The sequence below is a fragment of the Siniperca chuatsi genome, linkage group LG14, assembly GCF_020085105.1.
Source record: "Siniperca chuatsi isolate FFG_IHB_CAS linkage group LG14, ASM2008510v1, whole genome shotgun sequence".
In the NCBI taxonomy this organism is placed as follows: Eukaryota; Metazoa; Chordata; class Actinopteri; order Centrarchiformes; family Sinipercidae; genus Siniperca; species Siniperca chuatsi.
In genome coordinates this window covers 18,305,822-18,323,907 of record NC_058055.1, presented here as the reverse complement: position 1 = coordinate 18,323,907, position 18,086 = coordinate 18,305,822, and the positions used below count along the sequence as shown (strand labels likewise).

The window sequence follows — 18,086 nt, the reverse complement described above, 5'->3', positions numbered from 1 at the left end:
GTATCATCTGTCACAACTTCGTGGATGCAATCAAGGAAAGCAGCAAGTCTTCACTCAAACTAATGCAAATGGGTATTTCGTTTGTAAAATTGTATAAAAGTTTGCAAGATATGCAGATGTTTTCTGATATAAATCACAGTTTTATTAATTAATTATACTGTATTTTATTCAGGTAAAGATTTGTACAGCTGCCTGGGTTAAGACAATATTAAACACTACTGTATTTATTCAAAAAAAGTTTATTGTAGAAAACGTGTTTACACTCAGTAAAGTAAGGTATGAAAATAAGTTTTGGGATCTGTTAACTATTATAACCCATATGCAGTACCTAGAGCTAGCTAAACACATGCTATTGACACCAACTGTGTGGTTTCTTAGATTTACCTATTTTATTCATGATTTATTTTTACTGGGATTTGGCGAGACCCTTACGTGTAATAATAATAAATCGAATCTAAAACATGGAGCCTTTGAAGCCCTCAGTGCCAGAGCAAAACACCACTGAATCTAAAGCAATGCTGCCATCTTGTGGCCAAACAGTATTATTTCTAATGCTCGTGTCATAAGGAGGAATGTGTAATTAATTAATAAAAACACAGATGTTCACATTTACAGCCAGCTGATTAGCAACAGATGTTCTGGATATGACATGTTCCTTTAATGACACATATATACAGTTATAAACTTTTATTCACATGTCTATGTTTTAGGAAGAACAATAGTCATAGTTATAGTAAATCAAACAAACAATTCATTTTTTATGCATAATAATGCAGACTTATTTCATGCATTTAAATACTCTTAATACAATATGTATTACTTTGTGAAAAGGTGATCATATTACCTTTTTGCTCCTTCACAATGTATGTGTAAATTATTATTTCGAAAATGTCCATTACAATGTTCAGAAGAATAAAATTTTATTAGTAATAAAACTTTATAAATAATTATTCACAATAGTAATTTAACCTAGTATAATGTTACAGTAACGTGTTTCTACAAAAAAAAACAAACAAATATGTCTACAGAAAGATCTGTTGGGCTGTGAAGCAGAGCCAGTGAAAGGAAGCTTTTTGTGACTTGTGGTCCAGGGCAGAATGGTCAGTAGTTGGTCCGTCTCTGCCTCCTTATAACTAAAATCAAATAATCCACACTTGAGTATTTGTTGTCACCAAGATGTTCTTCTTTGGGTCCTCCTGTCCCTAAACATACAACTCAACAGTGACTTCACTGATTACTGAAACAACCTTGAAGACTGTCAGCTGACCTGGGCACATAATAACAAGATAATGATACAATATAATTATACAAATGTTTCACTGTTGTCATGGCGAACCCTATCATGAACAAGGGTTGCTGTTTCCAAGAGGAGCATTTTAGCACTAAGATTATGTCATATCAACTTTGTCCGTTGACCTAAAATTGAAACTTAAAGTAAACTTGAAAACTATAATCCTTGTGGACACACTTTGATGTTTTAAATTTTAGTCTGTTTTATCACCAGCAGACATTTGTGTGAAGAAACTTTCATAGCTTTCATAAAATGACCTTTTGAATTTGCTGACATTTCAGACAGAACACAAGTGGTTATAGAAATGGGCACCAAACAGGGTTCAGCAGATCAAACGATGGTTACTGGTAACCCTCAGTCAGCAAACATCCGCCCTACTGAAGTACTGTTAAGCAAGGCACTGAAATAATGTTATTACTGCTATTATTCCCGGCACTGTAGACTTTGGTTGCTTGAGTTTTAATTCAACGCCAGATGGTCGACTTTTTTATTTTTACTGCCTTGTTGGTTTCCTTTGTGCTAGACGTGATCAATTCCAAAACTATTTCTGAGTAAAAGTGGTCCATTGCTGGCTTCCAGCAGTGGTATTTCATACTTGGGTTCAAAGTGAACAACCATTTATCAAGACTGACATTCACTGATACCGCACACATTTTCTGTCTGCAGTGAAAGGGTGTATATGTGCTTAGAGGCAGAAAGTATTCTGGATATTAGCTCATATCTCTCTAATCATCATATACAGTTAGCCCGATCACATATTCCCTGCATAAACAAGAGGAATAAACAAACATTTAGGTTATTAACATTAAACTAACTGTAACAACAGCATTATGTTTGCCTAAGGCTTTACTGCCCTATTGTACTGATTTTAGTGACCTCTGAATACTTTGCCCAGCGTAAAACTGCACTTTTAATGTGCATTTAAAGACTTCAGTGAGCGTGTCCATGGTTCCTGGTTGCTTTACATGTTGCCTGCGGGCCTTGGGAGGAAAAAGATGGCCTTCTGACCCTGGTGGGTGTCTGGTCCTGCTTTGGGTTTGCCGTTCCTCTTCAGCCCAACATACCAGTTGTACTTCTGAGAACAATATGTGTTGTAGTGGTTTTCTTCATACTTCTCCAGGAAGTAACACTCATCGTTCAGTGCTTGCTGGGACAAGAAAATGAGAAGGGGGGAGAAAAGAGAAGAGCAGAGGATGGTTTGTTTCATTGCAAGTCTTCTAATTCTTCCTGTAAATTCATTTTATAGTTTGTGTGGCTGTATGCACACAGCAACAGAACAGTATAGAGTAAAGAATAGTGTAAAGTGCTGAATGATGAAAGAACATGACAAATTCCTTCATAGCTTATGTTACTCATCTGTAGTTTTATATGTTCCAATGACAAATTATTGCTCACAGTGATTTATATTATGTAAAAAATCCTTTGGTCAGCCTTTGGCACTGTGATTTTCCAGTATTTTACAGTTGTGGAAATAACCAAGGCTATTACAAAGCTGTGAATTAGTGAGTTTAAACTTATACTGACAAGGTCATAAGTATATGTGTGATTTGACAAAGGTAGCCCCAATATAAACAGCTCCTAAAACTATTAGGAGTTACAAAGAGAAATAGGATCTCATTTCATCATGATACATTTAGCAACATTCGTGCTGTGGTTTGATATCGTAACAGTTTAATCTTTCCATCCAAAATTAGGTCTACTTCATGGCGGCAGTAATTTTGTAACAAACTCACTGATCCATAGAGGCGTCCATTTTTGTTCATAGCCAGGTACCTTCCTGTCATCTCACCCTTGATGACTACCACTCCTACTCTCACAGCCTTCAGCCTCAGGATGTCTGCAACACAAACATATGATATGTTCAATATAACATATATATCCTTTCCAAGAATAAAGTGAAAGATAAACCTACTTAAACACAATGTAACCATCATGTTATAAATTATATATTGTGTATATGTTTTTATTATGTACTGTGTTTTAGTTGCACTTTTCTTCATGTGGCTCGGGTGGTTATCTTATCTATTTCTTTCTTGTATGCTAATGTTTTTGTAAAGCACTTTGTGACTTATGTCTGTGAAAAGCGCTGTACAAAAATTAAGTTTATTTCTCCCGAATTAAGTATTTGCCCAGGATTTTTCAGGGAACACAGGCCCCCTCGTCTGAATGTGAACACAGGGTAAGTACATTACAGACCCAAATCACTGAGCAGCTTTCCAGAACTGCTGCGATGAAACACCTTGCTCAAGAGGACTTTAACAGTTCGTTCAAGGAATTTATTAACTTCCCACACTCATGAGCCTTAATATTCTTCCATTTTTACAAGTCCAGTTATCGGTTTCCCAAGATAACTTCTAACCAAAATGTCTTACCTCTTCTCTTTTGTTTATCATTATTTGAACAACCAATGAGACTTTTAATCATCATTAAAGTTTAAACTTTCACTTAAAGTGTTAAAAGTCAAAATAGTAGACAGTAGATATGAGTTCCATGTACAGAATATAGCTAGTTATAGCCAAAAGACTCTCCTCCATATCTTTAAGTTTGCTCCTCATTCTGACGTACAACAACCAATCACACATCAAAAAAGATTCCTTCCTCACCATAAGGGTCATTGTCCTTCCTGCCACCACTCACTGTTCCATCTGGTAAAATCCTCAGGTGATATCCTCCGTTCTGGCTGTACAGTCTGGTCAGTGTCCGGTGCTCCTGCCTGGACAGGTCCAGAGACGCAGATCCAAACGGCAGCACTGTAACATCTCCCTCAGACATCCTACAGAGAGTTTTAGGCTTGGACGAAGCAGAGTGATGTCCCTGTGTCTGCAACGACAGAGGAGATCCACCGCATTCACTGCTCATGTCACCTGGACTGTGCCTGAGACACGAAAGAAAACAGGAAGGGGAGGACAGCGCCGCCTTCATGATGTGATTACGGGAAATGCTCCCTTCCCCAGCCTCCTTCAATCACTTTCTCCCTCTGTCTGTCTCTCTGTTTCTCTCTGTCAACCTTTTAAGGTACTCTTTTTCTGATGAAACCAGCCGGGGAATCAGATCTGGATGGAGGCCAGGCAGAGCCGCCACATGACCAAACTTGTTTTCCGACCGAACATCACTTAGATTCTTTCTTTGTGGTAATAATTTCCAGATGCAGTGATGTAACTTTCACCTGGAATCAGTGCAAGGCCAGACAACAAAATAAACATGTGGACGAAGGACAGAAAATTTGCTCTAATGGTTTTACTCCCTGCTGGAAATGTTGCAAGTGCCAGCAGTAGTCTAATAAGTATATGCTACAGTTTGACACATCACATTGTAATCTACAAGTGAAACACAATAGCCATTTTCCTCACATTGTTTGAGGCAAAAATGTTTTGTATTAACACCCTGAATTCAGTTGGCTTTAGCTGACTACATTTTACAGTCAAACAAATCTCCAGCAGCCAAACACTTGAAATCTTTCCACTTGTGGAACTTGAATCCATCCAGCCCTGTCAGGCTTACCCTTGGACTGTCTGCTTCCTCAAAAGCTTATCCAAAAAACAATCAAGCCCACTTTAAAGCCACAATGTCAGTGTAATCTCAATATCCTGGAGGGTAGCGATCCCAGAGCAGCAGTGGCTGTCATTAAGTCTGTCCTGTCAAATAGAAAAGGAGCAGGGAAGCAGTGAAGGACCCAGCCAAGCAGTGGTACTGTACAACTCTGGTCTTTGTTATCATTTGTAGCCAGAGGTAGAGTATAACTGCAATAGAGCCAGGCTAGCCCACATCTGGAATGTCTTGGAGAGGCATAAGAAACAGAGGGAGGAAGAGAGGAATGAGAGAGGGAGAAGGAAAGTGAAAGACAGACCAGTGCAAAGCCACAAGAGGAATGTAAGGCCTACCCACTCACAGCCGACTTTTCCTAAGAACACGACCAGGACGTTGTATTACAGGCTTTGAGAAGCCAGTTAGAGCCAGACTGGTCCACAGGGACCTTTGGACAGAGCTTCTGGTGGGAATGACATTAAAAGTCCAACCATTGACCAAGTCAACGTTCGGAATGCGTGGGAGGAGAGATTGAACCAGTGTGTATGTTTGGATCGGGGGAAGATAGTTGAAGGGGATTGTGTTTGGGCTAAAGTAGAGTAAGATAGTACAGTAAGATCAGTATCACCTTGCTTTCCTGTCATCAAAGATCTGTTATTAATGAATCAGCAGAGGTGATTACTAGCAAGAAAAAAGTTCCCACACAAACAACAAAGCTCCTCTGATCTAGTGAGTCAGTCACCTACCTGTGAGAAAGTCATGTGACAGTGCCCCAGATGTGCCAGCATGTCCTTCTCTTTTCCTCTTTTTACTGAGGTTTGGGTGAAACCGGCTCCTTGTGCCTTTTGTGCCAAACTTTCTTCCTCTTTTCTCTACCAGAGAAGTGGCTGGACTATAGTGTGTATGCCTGTATTTGTACCCCCCCACCACCCTTCTAACAACGTCAGAGGACTCATTTTAACAGGCCAACGTCAGGACTAAAATTACTGCTCTAGACTAGAGAGAGACTGAGACAGTGTGACGCAAGTGTCCAGGCCGTGGGATCCAGCCAGAGCCTGGAAATGAGCAGGGCTGCCTGTCTGACTGAGCGCTGATACATTCTTATAGCACTGTCCTCCTGGAGACACTGGCGAGCAACACAATATAAACATTTATAAAAGACACAAAGCAGATGACTTCAGTTCCCAGAATTAATCTTACATAATGCCAGTACCTTAGCCCAGTGGCGACAGTGCAAAGGATAGTTGCTTTGCATTCCTGCAAAGTTAAAATATCTACTCGTCAAAAATAAAAACACATTTGACAATAAATAATCGCACATACAGTAAATGTCCTCAATACATACATGCAGGTACAGACATAAGAGGCATGAGGTCAGGGGACGATGATGTTTGATTTCAGATACAATACTTCATAAATGAAAGGCAGAATTTGTTTTCTGTTTTTAAAAAATGTAATTGATCATCAGTGCCACTCCGCCTCTCAGATTCCAGTTTTGTAATTAGGACCCCAACAGGAGTGAGCAAACGGCAATGCTGATATACTTTCTGGATAGTTTCTGTCTGCAAACAAACTGTGCTTCAGACTGTCACTGACATCCAAGCAGCTCCTGACAAGAAAAAGCCAAAAAGATATAACAGTATGAATGTAAGAAGAAATTGAATACAAACCTATTATTGTGATCAGAGAATAACTTTAACTCACTGGAGGATAAATGATGGTAGTGGTTTATAAATCATAATTTTGCAGGACACATTAAAAGCATTTGAATGCACTCAGTTTAAAAATATATATTTCGATACGTACTGTGGGGTGTTGACATTTCTCAAAATGATGAAAAAATGGCTTCTAAGAATGCAGCAATCTCAGTATCTATTTTTGCACACTTTCACTGTTGCTGTCTCGCACTTGCATGACAATAAACAGCAGCAGTGCGCAGGCTGAGTGAATTATTTACAGTGGTTGCCTCGCCTCTGTCTCATTCTAATGGAAACTCTTCTCTCTATAATTCATCCTCTACAGTACATCTGCATTTTAAAAACACACTTAAAATCATGAGACATAAGACAAAAAAGAGTGACTACACTGCCAAAAAGTGGAGAGCCTGACCTACTTTTCTTTCACCTGTTCATCGCTGAGCTTGTTTGCTGGAAATAGATGCTTTACCTCTATGTACCAGGAGATGGCAGAATAGGTCCACTATCGCAGTAAAAAAATCAGTTTGGCTGCCTATTCATTCATAGCAACATAAAACCTTTCCACAAACTATCACAAAAGTGTAAAATTCCAGTGACACTTTAGTTGGCTAAAGTTCCCTTTACATAATATATGAAAAGGATCTGTTGTTTTACCATTCTTAGGGAGCTGTGAGACACCCCCTCACTAATCAGGTTGAAACAGGTTAAATCACATTTAGAGTATACTGCATACACAGATACTCAGACAAAAAAAAAATATTTCAGTTCTGGTGATGTTTAAACATAGATTCATTGATTTCTTTCACAATGTTGACATAGTATCACCTTATAAAAAGTATATGGTTAAAGCAACCATTTGTCCATTTACACATCCAGCATGTGTGGAGTAACATTAAGATTCATTTGGAGTAGTGTTTGGGTCCACCTGATGAATTTAAGTCAAATATTCACTCTACTTTTAGGTCTGTTTAGCTCTGCACAACTCCTGAGGGTAATATCTGTCTCTTTAAGTGCTAAATGCTCCACTATGTTCGGCAGCTAGTTGCTAACCTTTTCTGTCTGCCATTTTGGTGCTGGTCAGGTAGTGTTCAGTAGGTTTATCTGAGCTTTCACGCTCAGTTGCTGCTGGAAATGACACTGATGAGAGCAGTGAGAGTAAACCAAAATGGTGAAATTGTCAAAATCAAAACAATGAGCTGAAAGATGCTCGAAGCACCATAGAGCTGAGGAGAACTGCAGAGTCTGGCGATAACTCTCTGTGGCATATGAGTGACTTCTTTCACATACGCATATTCCCTTGATCCATTGTTATTACTGATTATAGCAGCTTCAATGATCGTGGCCTAGTAAAAGTAAATATAGTCTGGCAACCAATAATAATTTCTGTTTGGCGAATAGTTGTACTATAAGGACTCACACATGAGGCCTCTCCAGCTCATTCAGTCATCTTAATTGGACTAAACCAAGTTGAACTGAGGAGAGGGGTGTTATACTGTGATAGATTTACTTTATTGCTTATTTTGGTTAATTCTGTCTTTCACCTTTTGCTGTATTTCATAAAATAATATATAATTATACTGAGTATTGCAGTACTTAAATATTGTCGAGTTGTAAATACTCTGTAGACTATTAATGTGCACCACCTGTGTTGTATTAACAATGGTTGGAGCATAGGTATATATGGAGAGCATCATGTTGTTGACTGGGTTAAAGATGCTGTGTCCACCAGCTTGGCTGCCACCCAAGTCTTTTGGCAAGAAGTTTGTGCCCAAAATGTCTTCACTAAAGCCTGATGTCTGAGAACAGTAGCCTGATACTACTCTTTATTTTACTGCCATGTACACTCCAGTGCCGCCCGCGGGGCCAGCATTCTTTTGTCAGAAATAAATCCACCAAAATCTTTTGTTGCTTGCATGTCAATACTCAGCCTGTTTATATTTAGGCTTCTTTGTCCTCAAATGCAATCATAATGGGACAAATAAACCCAAAACAAACTAATGATGGTGCCCACTGCTCCAATTTAGTAATAATTAGTAATGTATCTTACAAAAATCATCATCTAAATGTGAAGCTTGGGTGATAATGCAGTCAGTGGTTATCAAAATAACCAGAATCAGAATCAGCTTTATTTGCCAAGTATGTTCGGACACACAAGGAATTTGACTCTGGCTTCAAGTGACTCTCAATGTACTTACATACAAATGTACAGGAATGCACTCTGCATATCTCAAGACAAATTGCTCCTACAATGATTGGACTCATTGCAGTGGCAGTACTCTCAGAAATGAGTGTCAACAAGACAGTACCGGTGTCCTGTTTTTATCACTGACTGCCTAGATGCTTTGGGCAGAAAGACAGCCTCGGACTCCTGAAAGTGGAAACACCTCTGGCTGAGAATATGACAAGTGTGTCTCTGGCTTCACTGTCCTCCTGTAGGTAGAAAAGGGGAGAGAAAGTAATGAAATATTGGAAGGACTGATGGAGAGCTTGAGAAACAATAAAACAAGACTTTGAGGAGGAGAGAGATTGGTGTAACTGGCACCACCTTGTCAGAGTAAAAGGGAACCTCTTGAATCATACCACACCCACCAGCAGTTGCTTTAAAGCTGCAGATCTATATTTTAGATTCCAGTCAAGATCCCAAGGTTTTTAAACGCTTTTCTGAATTCCAAGCAAATGTGTATAATATGATAGAATATGCAGGCATACCCCCCACCCCCGAAGAACTTAACGTGCCGGTTGTCATTTGTTTCATGTTTATAAAGAGGAAATGGAATTATGCATACATATTTTTAGCTGTCGATAATTACGTTACTGTTTTCTGCAGGAAGCTTCTCTGGGAGAGGTCGATGCAAAGCATGAGATTAGAAAGGGACAAGAAAAATTGAATTAACAGCATCTTAATGGCCATAAAGCATCTTAGCACTAATATTGATTAAAGCCGCCATATTTTATTACATTCAGTGAAACTGAAAAAGGAAAATTCTATCTAACATAGATCAACTCAGGGACTAATGGTGTGTGATGGGGCTCTGTAATTAATATTATAAAGAGCATGGTCTAGACCTGCTATATAGGATAAGCGCGATGAGATAACTTCTGTTATAAATTGGCGCTATATAAATAAAACTTAATTGAATTGATTTGATGGCTAAACATGAATTTGACATGTATTTTTAAGTAAAACTGATTTAATGTGATGAGACTTTGGGCTTAGCCATTATATTTAAGTTGCTATTATTTAAAGAGTGTCATATTATTATGTTATCAGTGATGTAAACCAACTGTCACTTTTTAATAGTGGGTATTTTCATTTACAATAGAAGCCAACGTTAAAGCTCAGTGTGACTAATCACACTGATTAGTCTGTGTTTCCAACATGTACCTGACTATAAACTGGTTAAGTCTGGTTCTTGAACTAGCCTCCTGCATCTTAGACTTCATGCACAAACAACAGGCTCTGACTTCCTGTAAATGAATCTCTCTACACCACAGAAACAGTGACAGATGGAGAAATGAGCAAGCGACCAGACGCTGTGCTGTGCGTTGGCAGAGGAAGTAGCATGCCTAAATCTGAGCTGTTTTCACACAATAACCACAAACACAAACTGTGTATATGTGTCAATGCCATGCATGTAAAAAAAAATCATAATTTTAATGGTGGCAGTGGGAGTGACTTCAATATATAGTCAATATAATTTGAGTTAGTGTGAAGCAGATTCAGTAGGCTTGCTGGCTATTGGCCCAAATAACAGGTTTATCTGTTATTAGTTTGTCTTCTTAGTGAATTTGATATGTAGTGGGAAAATAAGTTGTTTGTGGCTTTCCTCTCCCATCACAAGTCAAAACAGTCCTTTTTTCTTAATTAAAATATTAACCACAATCATCTTAGAGTGAAAGATGTCACTAAAAGTTGACACACAAAAAAAATCTGTTGTGGTGCAGCATTTTGCCAACAGAGGACGCCAGAGAGTGATGGAGGCTTTAATCCAAGGCAGATAAACCTCCACAGAAATTCCCCGCTCTGGTTGAAATGACATCAGCGGTCTCCTCCCACCAACCAGGCTGCATGCAAAGGTTGTCTATGTTCAGGAAGATGTAATACTCGACAGATATTTGGCCCTACTCGCTGGCATGCACACACTGTACTTCCTGTACTTCTTAACTGTGCAGCTACTGACTGGGGGATCCACATCTTAAAATGTTTTTCCACAGGTTCTACACATTTTTTAATCGATTCATGAAGATGATATTAAATGCTTAAACTGGTTATCGTAGCTTCACTGACAGATGGCAGTTTAACTTGTTTACTCACTTCAGCTACACCCAGAATACACTCATAGCTGCACTCTCATTTGTGACCTGCTTGTAAAAAGACAGTTAGTAACCACACAATATTACTCTTACTGCTAACATGGCTAAGGGTTGGATGCTGATTCTAGCTCCACTTCCACTTTACCTTCCTGTACATTTGCTGTTTCCCATTAGAGGGGCTATATCCTCAGCCTATGAAATTACTTTCTGAGGACTTGAATGCCAGGCAGAATCTGCATGTCTTCCCCAAATGAAATGATTCTAGCCTCAAAGTGACCAAATCATAAAGTCAAAAATGTCCAAGTTTGTCACCAGCAGGTTGAACTTGAACATCCAACAAAGTGGTAAATTAGTTATGGTTCTAAGCTAGGAATTGCTCCTTAATACAAACAGCCTTTAGGTTTGGCTGGGTAACACCTTGTCCTGGATTTTCATTGGTCCAGGTCACATGCATGTACCAGCAACAGGTGACCACCTGAAAGCAAACAAATGGTCATGTTATTGGTCATATTTCCTTAATTTACAACTTGATATAATATATAAAAATATAAATATATATATGTAAATATATGTATAGAAATATATATGCCATATAAATAAAATGTATTATTATTATTATATTATTATTTACAATAGATCTGGGAAACTGAGAGCTGCAAAAGATGAATTGTCTGATTGTCCTCTAATCAATCTGTGGAGGTCTATGTATAATGTATAATGCATAATTACAACATACCGCATAATGGTGCCCCAGACTAATGACATTCCTGTCAGTCAAGGCTGTGCTTTGAGTTTAGAGCCAAGTAGTGAAATGTTAGCATGCTAACAGGCTAACATTACCTGCTAAAAATCAGCATGTTAGCATGCTGATGTTAGCACTTTGCTTGCTCAAAGCACCTCCCCTATGAGTACACCCTCACAGAGCTGCAGCGTGGCTGTAAACTCTCCTCTTTTTTTTATTTTTATTTTTAGTGTCTGTCTCCAATGTCTACTATATAAAAATGCTCAAAAATATCACTAAATGTTGGGGAAAAGAAGGTTAAGATACATTTCCCATTTGGAGTAATCTTTGGAATGAGAGATGCCTGGTGAAGCCGTTTGGAGCTACAAGTTACTATTTAACTAAAAGTTGCAGTTCCACAGTGTAAAAATACTCTGTTACACATAAAGGTCCTGCATTCAAAATCTTACTTAAGTAAAAGAACAAAAGTATTAGCATCAAAATATACTTTATACTTTATTATGCAGAATGGCCCATTTCACAATATGTGTTTTATTACTGGATTATAAATAGTGATGCATTAATGTGTACATCGTGTTAACGTTGCAGCTGGTAAAGATGGGGCTAATTTGAATTACTTTATATACTGCTGCGTATATAAGCAGTATATTTTGTATTATTATTATTATCTAAATCTGCAACGTAACTAGTAGCCTAACAATCAAATAAATATAGTGGAGTAAAAAGTACAGTATTTCCCTCTGAAATGTAGTGGAGTAGAAGTATTAAGTAGCATAAAATGGAAATACTCAAGTAAGGTACAAGTACTTAATTACAGTACTTGAGTAAATGTACTTTGTTACACCCCACCCCTGGCAGCATCAGATGGGATGCAACAGTCAAACTCTTTCCGGCAACAGAAACAAGATCAGAGTGAGCTCTCTTCTCTTTTATTCTTTGTCTCTGTTCTAGAGTCGCTCACCGCACTCCCGCCCCAGACGGTCCGCTCTCCAGCCCGGCCATCGCATTGGCCGAGAGAGACGTCAATCAGGGGATTATCCGTGTCGGGGTAGGTTGATGACGGTCCGCAGCGCTGAGCTGAGCGGGGCTGTGGAGAAAGCAGTGCATTTAAAACCGCCCAGGGAAGACACCGCATTTACGAGGCTAGTTTTGTTTTTTTTGCTGCCTCCCTCCCTCCCTCCTCGTCCCCGGTTGACTGTCCGGTCCACAATGACTTGGTCGAGAGGAATGCAGCACCGGTTTACCTGAGCAACTGGACACTTGTTTTCTTTTAACCAACCACCAAACACTTACCCTCCTGTGACTTTTTATTTCATTTAATTGGATGCCGTGTCGGACTGCTGCAGTTGCTGCCACTCTGAGAGAAATTGGAGGACTCTTGCTTGTGTCAACTTGAGTGTTTAGCTTAAATAAAGAAAAAGCAAGGTTATGTAGGTAGGCATTTCTCTCGGATACATCTCCACCCCGTTGTTTACATGTTTTAATTGGATTTTCCATCATTTCCAGCAGCAGCAGCAGCAGCGGTAGTAGCTCAGGCTTTCCTCCCTCCTCCTCCTCTTGTTCCTCCTTCTCCTTTTCGGAGCATTTTGCCGGGTCGTCCAGGTTGTGTCGAGGCCGGTGGTGGTGGTGATAAAAAAGATGGGACTACCTGCTCTGGAGTTCAGTGACTGCTACCTGGACAGCCCACAGTTCAGGGAGAGACTCAAGTCCCACGAACTGGAGCTGGACAAGACCAACAAGTTCATCAAGGAGCTGATTAAAGACGGCAAGGCGCTGATCCAGGCTTTGAAATGTAAGTGGAAAGGTGTGTGTGTGTGTGTGTGTGTGTGTGTCTCAGAGAGAAGGTCTGCTGATGCATCCATGCTGTCCATATTGACAGGAATCAGTTTTGGTGCATGTGGTTTTGACAGTGCTTTGACGAAGTTGAGATGCCTCCAGGTGTATTTGTGTGTGTGTGTGTGTTTGTGTGTGTGTGTGTGTGTGTGCAAAAGAGAGATCTCAACTTCTCTGGAAGTCTTATCTTCTGGCATCATTGCACTCTTGGCATCAAAGGTTTACACTTTTGCTCTGTGTGTGTGTGTGTGTGTGTGTGTGTGTGTGTTACTGATAAGGCACATAACAGAAGTCAAGAGGCAAGGCGGGTGAATTTGAGTGAGTAGTGCATAGTGTCTGCTGACACTGTCACATTTGTTCCCTTCAGCTTACATTATAATGTATTTAGAGGGAGAGAGGGAGTGCATGTTTTACTCACACTGATGAGTGCTGGTATGTGTGTGAATGTGTTCAAGCAAGGGTGTGATGTTGTTTAATGTTGATAAGGGGTTTAACTTTGTCCTCCTGATTGTTTTTGAGGCGAGTCAGAAAGTGAAAACCAGCTTCTTTTAGTTATTTGATGGTGTGAATGAAAACCTGGTGGCTACCAGGGTTATGGGCAGAAATGCTGTGAGTGAGCCACTAAATGGTTATATTTAGGTATAATAATACTAGATATGGTTATGTTTAGGTAGTTAAGGAGTTAGGTGAGGCTTTGGTTTTGTTGGGGTTCCATAAGAATGCATGACTGGTATTGCAAGATGTTTTACATAATGTGTGAAACTTTTAACTTATTTCTCTTAAGTTAAATGTCAGAATCAGCTTTATTGGCCAAGTATACAAGGAATTTGACTCCGGTTTCTAGTGGGTCTCAATGTACACACAGTTCCAACAACAATGTTCAAGAAGAAGCAAACATAAACATATAACTCATTTGCAACCACATAGATGAAAAAATATACATGAAATATACATTTCCTGGCAGTGTTTGCTGCTTGCTTACTTTACGTTCATTCTTTACAAGCTATTCTCAAGGAAAATTTGCATTTGTTTGAGAACAGATGTCCAATATTCAAATGGTGAGCTTGTCAACTCATCGGGAATGTTCTTTTTACATTTCACTATGTGAACCATAACTAAACCCTGATGGTAACCTTAAACATAACAACTAAGGCTAACTTTAATCAAAATATCTTAACCTCACATCAACCAAAATCATTTGGCTGTCACTCTTTGTAGGATATCATATGAACCTCTGAGATTAGGATGACACTTCCTAAAGTGGACAGGTCTCCAAAGATCAGAAATTATACTGTGATTTGAAAGTTCATTCTTGATTGTGGAAATAGCAGTTGCCTCCCCACAAGGTCCATTTAGTAGCTGTTCTGTTTGTGGAGATTGTGTCACACAAATGAAGTTGCAAAAAGAAGAGATTCAAAGTTGAGATTTATTATGACTTTTTTATCACAACATTTAAGCTGGATGAGAAGTCCTTAGAGTGCTCAATGACAACTGGGCTCCATCTTCTGAGGAAGATCATGTGCTATAAAAAACAACCACTGAGTGGACCTTGTGATGAGATTTTGTCAAAAGAAATCATCTTGATTAGGGTTTAGCTTGATATTTGTTATCAGCCCCCGGGGAAGATGAAAGTGATTTGTGTCTTTGACTGTTGTACAGTTGAATATGTTTTGTTATTTTTATCAGTATTAATGTGGGAATGTTCAGTGGTGGATTTTACTGTAATATGGTCTAAATGCTGGTTCAAATGTCTCCATCCTATCAAGCATCAAATCTTTTTATGGAATTTGTTTTGGCATGAAAATAGACATAGATATTGAATTTGTGTTATCAGCACTGAAAATCCATATACTCTTTAAGTCTTTTTAGTTTTGCAGTTACAAAATTGGCAGCTGTTTCAACTCTGTGTGTTTAGTTTGCATGGTGCAAACACTGTACATACACACCTCTGATACTGTAGATACTGTGTTTTGGTATATAGTGTATTAGTCACACTGTTCATATCCAGATGGACAAATCCTGCCAGTTAACCTGAACTTTCCACTTTGTTATCGGCTGTACCTTTTTAAAAACAAACCAGCTCAGTCCTCTGTCACCACAAAGCTCTGCCAGCTGATGTGTAGCTATAACGACAATTCTGCTTTTGTCCATTGGTGAGATCTAGAAATGAAACAGCATGGCCTGATTCACTGAGTTTTGTGGTGAGAGTCATTTGCTTGTACTGTGCCATTGTAGCCTAACAAAGAGCAAGTCAGCAAATGTTCCTAGTTAATCTTTTTATACCTGTTCTACACAGTACGGCTGGCTTTTGCTCACCCATTAGGTGAATCATTTGCAACAGGTCTTTTTGAACAGCACTTTGAAGTTCTCTATGCAGCGGAACTGGAAATCTTTTCTGCTCCTAAATGTTTTGTTAGTTACTAATTGCTGCTGGAGGAGGTCTCCCAAAGTCTCCTGACAGCATTCACATGTCTTTTTGTTGTAATGACTTCATGCATGTTACCACAGAAGGAGAATGTGAAACATTTACAACGCCATGTACCATGCTACTCAGAACTTATGCAGTGCTACTGTGGATTTATTGAAACGTGTTGATATGTCTCTGTCTTATATGTGTTTTCAGTACAGTGTAATGACCTGTATAGGGTTGGGCGGTATTATGATATAGACTGACAATATAGACAATATAAATGTGACTGTTGACAGAGATTTCTATATACCGTTCATACCAAGGTATCTGTCCCTTAATGTTTCTGGTTATAATTGGGTGTTGCAATGTTGCAAAGCTATGGTATTTCATTTTAATGTACTTTTCGGTTAAAAATAGCAAACATTCCCATCAGTTATTTTGTATTTAAACAGTTTATATTGTACACTAAAATTACACACATACTGTATACCATAAATAATTTTATATTGACACGTTCACCCAGTTGCCAGTTTATCAGGTACAGAGACAAATACAGAGATGTGTTCCTGTTATTTAACCTACCCTCATTGATATAAATAGGTTGGACAAAATAATAGGAACATCTGTCAGTATAACGCAATACAATTCAACAGCACCACAAACTGCAGCCTCTAAAATGACCACACAGTTAAATCAACACCTCTCTAAAACAGTTAAAACATCATGAAGGTAGGATTTACTGTTGGACTGTTGTACTGCATTCATTTTAGCCAGGTGCACCTAATAAACTGGCATTCGAGTGTATATCCATATTGCCCACCCCTGGACTGACATTTCTATTATGTGAAGCCAGCGCCTGACAGTTCGTTGCTGATGTAGGTTTCTATAAATAATTAATGTTGCCAAGTTCAGAGAGCATGGTAGTAGATTGCATAAACTGCACTTGTAGTGCTGTATATAATGTATAATAATTAGATGAAACTAAAAGGAAATATAACCGTAAATAGTTACGGTTGTAATAGGCTTGCTGCATTTTGGTGATAAACTGTCATTTGTGTTTTTCTTCTAAGCTTCACGGACGTTATTGTCATCTTCTTTTTTTTTTCTTGTGCGTGTCAGAGGTTATGACATGTCATTGGTCATTAGTCATTTTTCAAATAGAGGAAGGTTTCACACAGATACCATCACCACTGTTTTTACTAAATTTACAGCAGCTCCTTCCTATTTGTGGGTGTCAAACTGGTTTCATGTTGCAATCAAACATGTAGACACATTCAGACAAATGCCTGTACACACACACACACACACACACACACACACATACTCATTTCAGTATAGACCTTGAAAACCACAAGTCTTCCTTTAAAGCACTTTGAGACATACACAAATGAAGACAACATATGCACGCACACAGATACACATAGGCTACAAACACACACAGACACAAATGTGTGTGAGTTTAAGTGTGTGTTAGCCAGATGTCATTTAAGGGCAGATCTAGCTTGTTATTATGGAGCCTGTAGAAATGTTTGGTTCTCTGCACCACCTCTAACATGGCACTGCTCAATCAGCCAAACAAACCCTAATTACCATCTGGGCATTCACTGGTGCTGTCAGGGAAACGAGAGACCATGTTCAGACGGTTTATGTGACACCGACACATGATGTTGCCATGTTTTCAGCTGAAAGTGTAAAGAGTAATGGAAGTTATTTTTTAAGTTCACGACACTTGGCTCAGTAGCCAATGTTGACTGACCTTTGGTTTGACTGATCCATTCTTTTACTTTACTATTTATCATCATCATCATCATCCTCACCATGTAATATTGCAGAAATGTCATAAAGCAATGGGTAAAATTAGCAACCAGATCTGTTTTGTGTTCAAACACCCCCATAGCTGAGATGAAATTCATTAACATAACTCAGTGTAACATTTTGATTGGATTCCACACAAGTATGGATAAATAGGTTTTTATTATTAGATATACTATATATTATTGCTATCAAATGTTCTGTGTTATTATCTTTATCTGTATGATCCTATGTTTCAGTGGTCTAAATTGTGTTTTAGCTGGTTTTTGACCCTTCCAAAGAATAAATTCTGGGTATAACACAGAATTTTTGTAATTTATAGAACTGTCTGACATGAAAATGGACACATTTTAGAACAGTGAGTATTTGGTACATGTGTTTACAGTACATTAAAACAGTACAAACAGTACATACACCTGTATACAGGAATCAGCTTTAAAATCCCCTTAACAGTTCAACCTA

General features: G+C 38.7%; 2 protein-coding genes across 15 annotated transcripts in view; one reads left to right on the top strand and one right to left on the bottom strand.

Moving 5' to 3' along the window:
- Positions 1-672: 672 nt before the first annotated feature.
- Positions 673-5,706, bottom strand: LOC122888753 (putative fibroblast growth factor 1). Of its 7 annotated transcripts, none has more exons than XM_044223568.1 (4): positions 5,563-5,706; positions 3,895-4,111; positions 3,025-3,128; positions 673-2,438 (listed from the first exon to the last, which is right to left on the bottom strand). In XM_044223568.1, the coding sequence occupies exons 1-4, from the start codon at positions 5,602-5,604 to the stop codon at positions 2,253-2,255; spliced, it is 549 nt and encodes a 182-aa protein (XP_044079503.1). In that variant the 5' UTR covers positions 5,605-5,706; the 3' UTR covers positions 673-2,252. The 7 variants fall into 7 exon arrangements, with proteins under 7 accessions (XP_044079503.1, XP_044079504.1, XP_044079505.1 ...); XM_044223569.1 differs by having other exon boundaries at positions 3,895-4,166; positions 5,563-5,687; XM_044223570.1 differs by lacking the exon at positions 5,563-5,706 and adding an exon at positions 5,173-5,519 and having other exon boundaries at positions 3,895-4,166.
- Positions 5,707-12,590: 6,884 nt separating this feature from the next.
- Positions 12,591-18,086, top strand: part of LOC122888751 (rho GTPase-activating protein 26-like) — a 105,813-nt gene continuing 100,317 nt past the window's right edge. For 2 of the 8 annotated variants that reach the window (XR_006380776.1, XM_044223565.1), the window contains exon 1: positions 12,594-13,361. Coding sequence is in view for 5 of the 8 variants with exons in the window: in XM_044223565.1 (XP_044079500.1) it covers positions 13,208-13,361 (154 nt within the window). In the remaining 3 variants the exon portion in view is untranslated. Of the gene's footprint in view, positions 13,362-18,086 lie in introns of all 8 variants that reach the window. The other 6 variants (XM_044223563.1, XM_044223562.1, XR_006380775.1 and 3 more) reach the window with 6 other exon arrangements.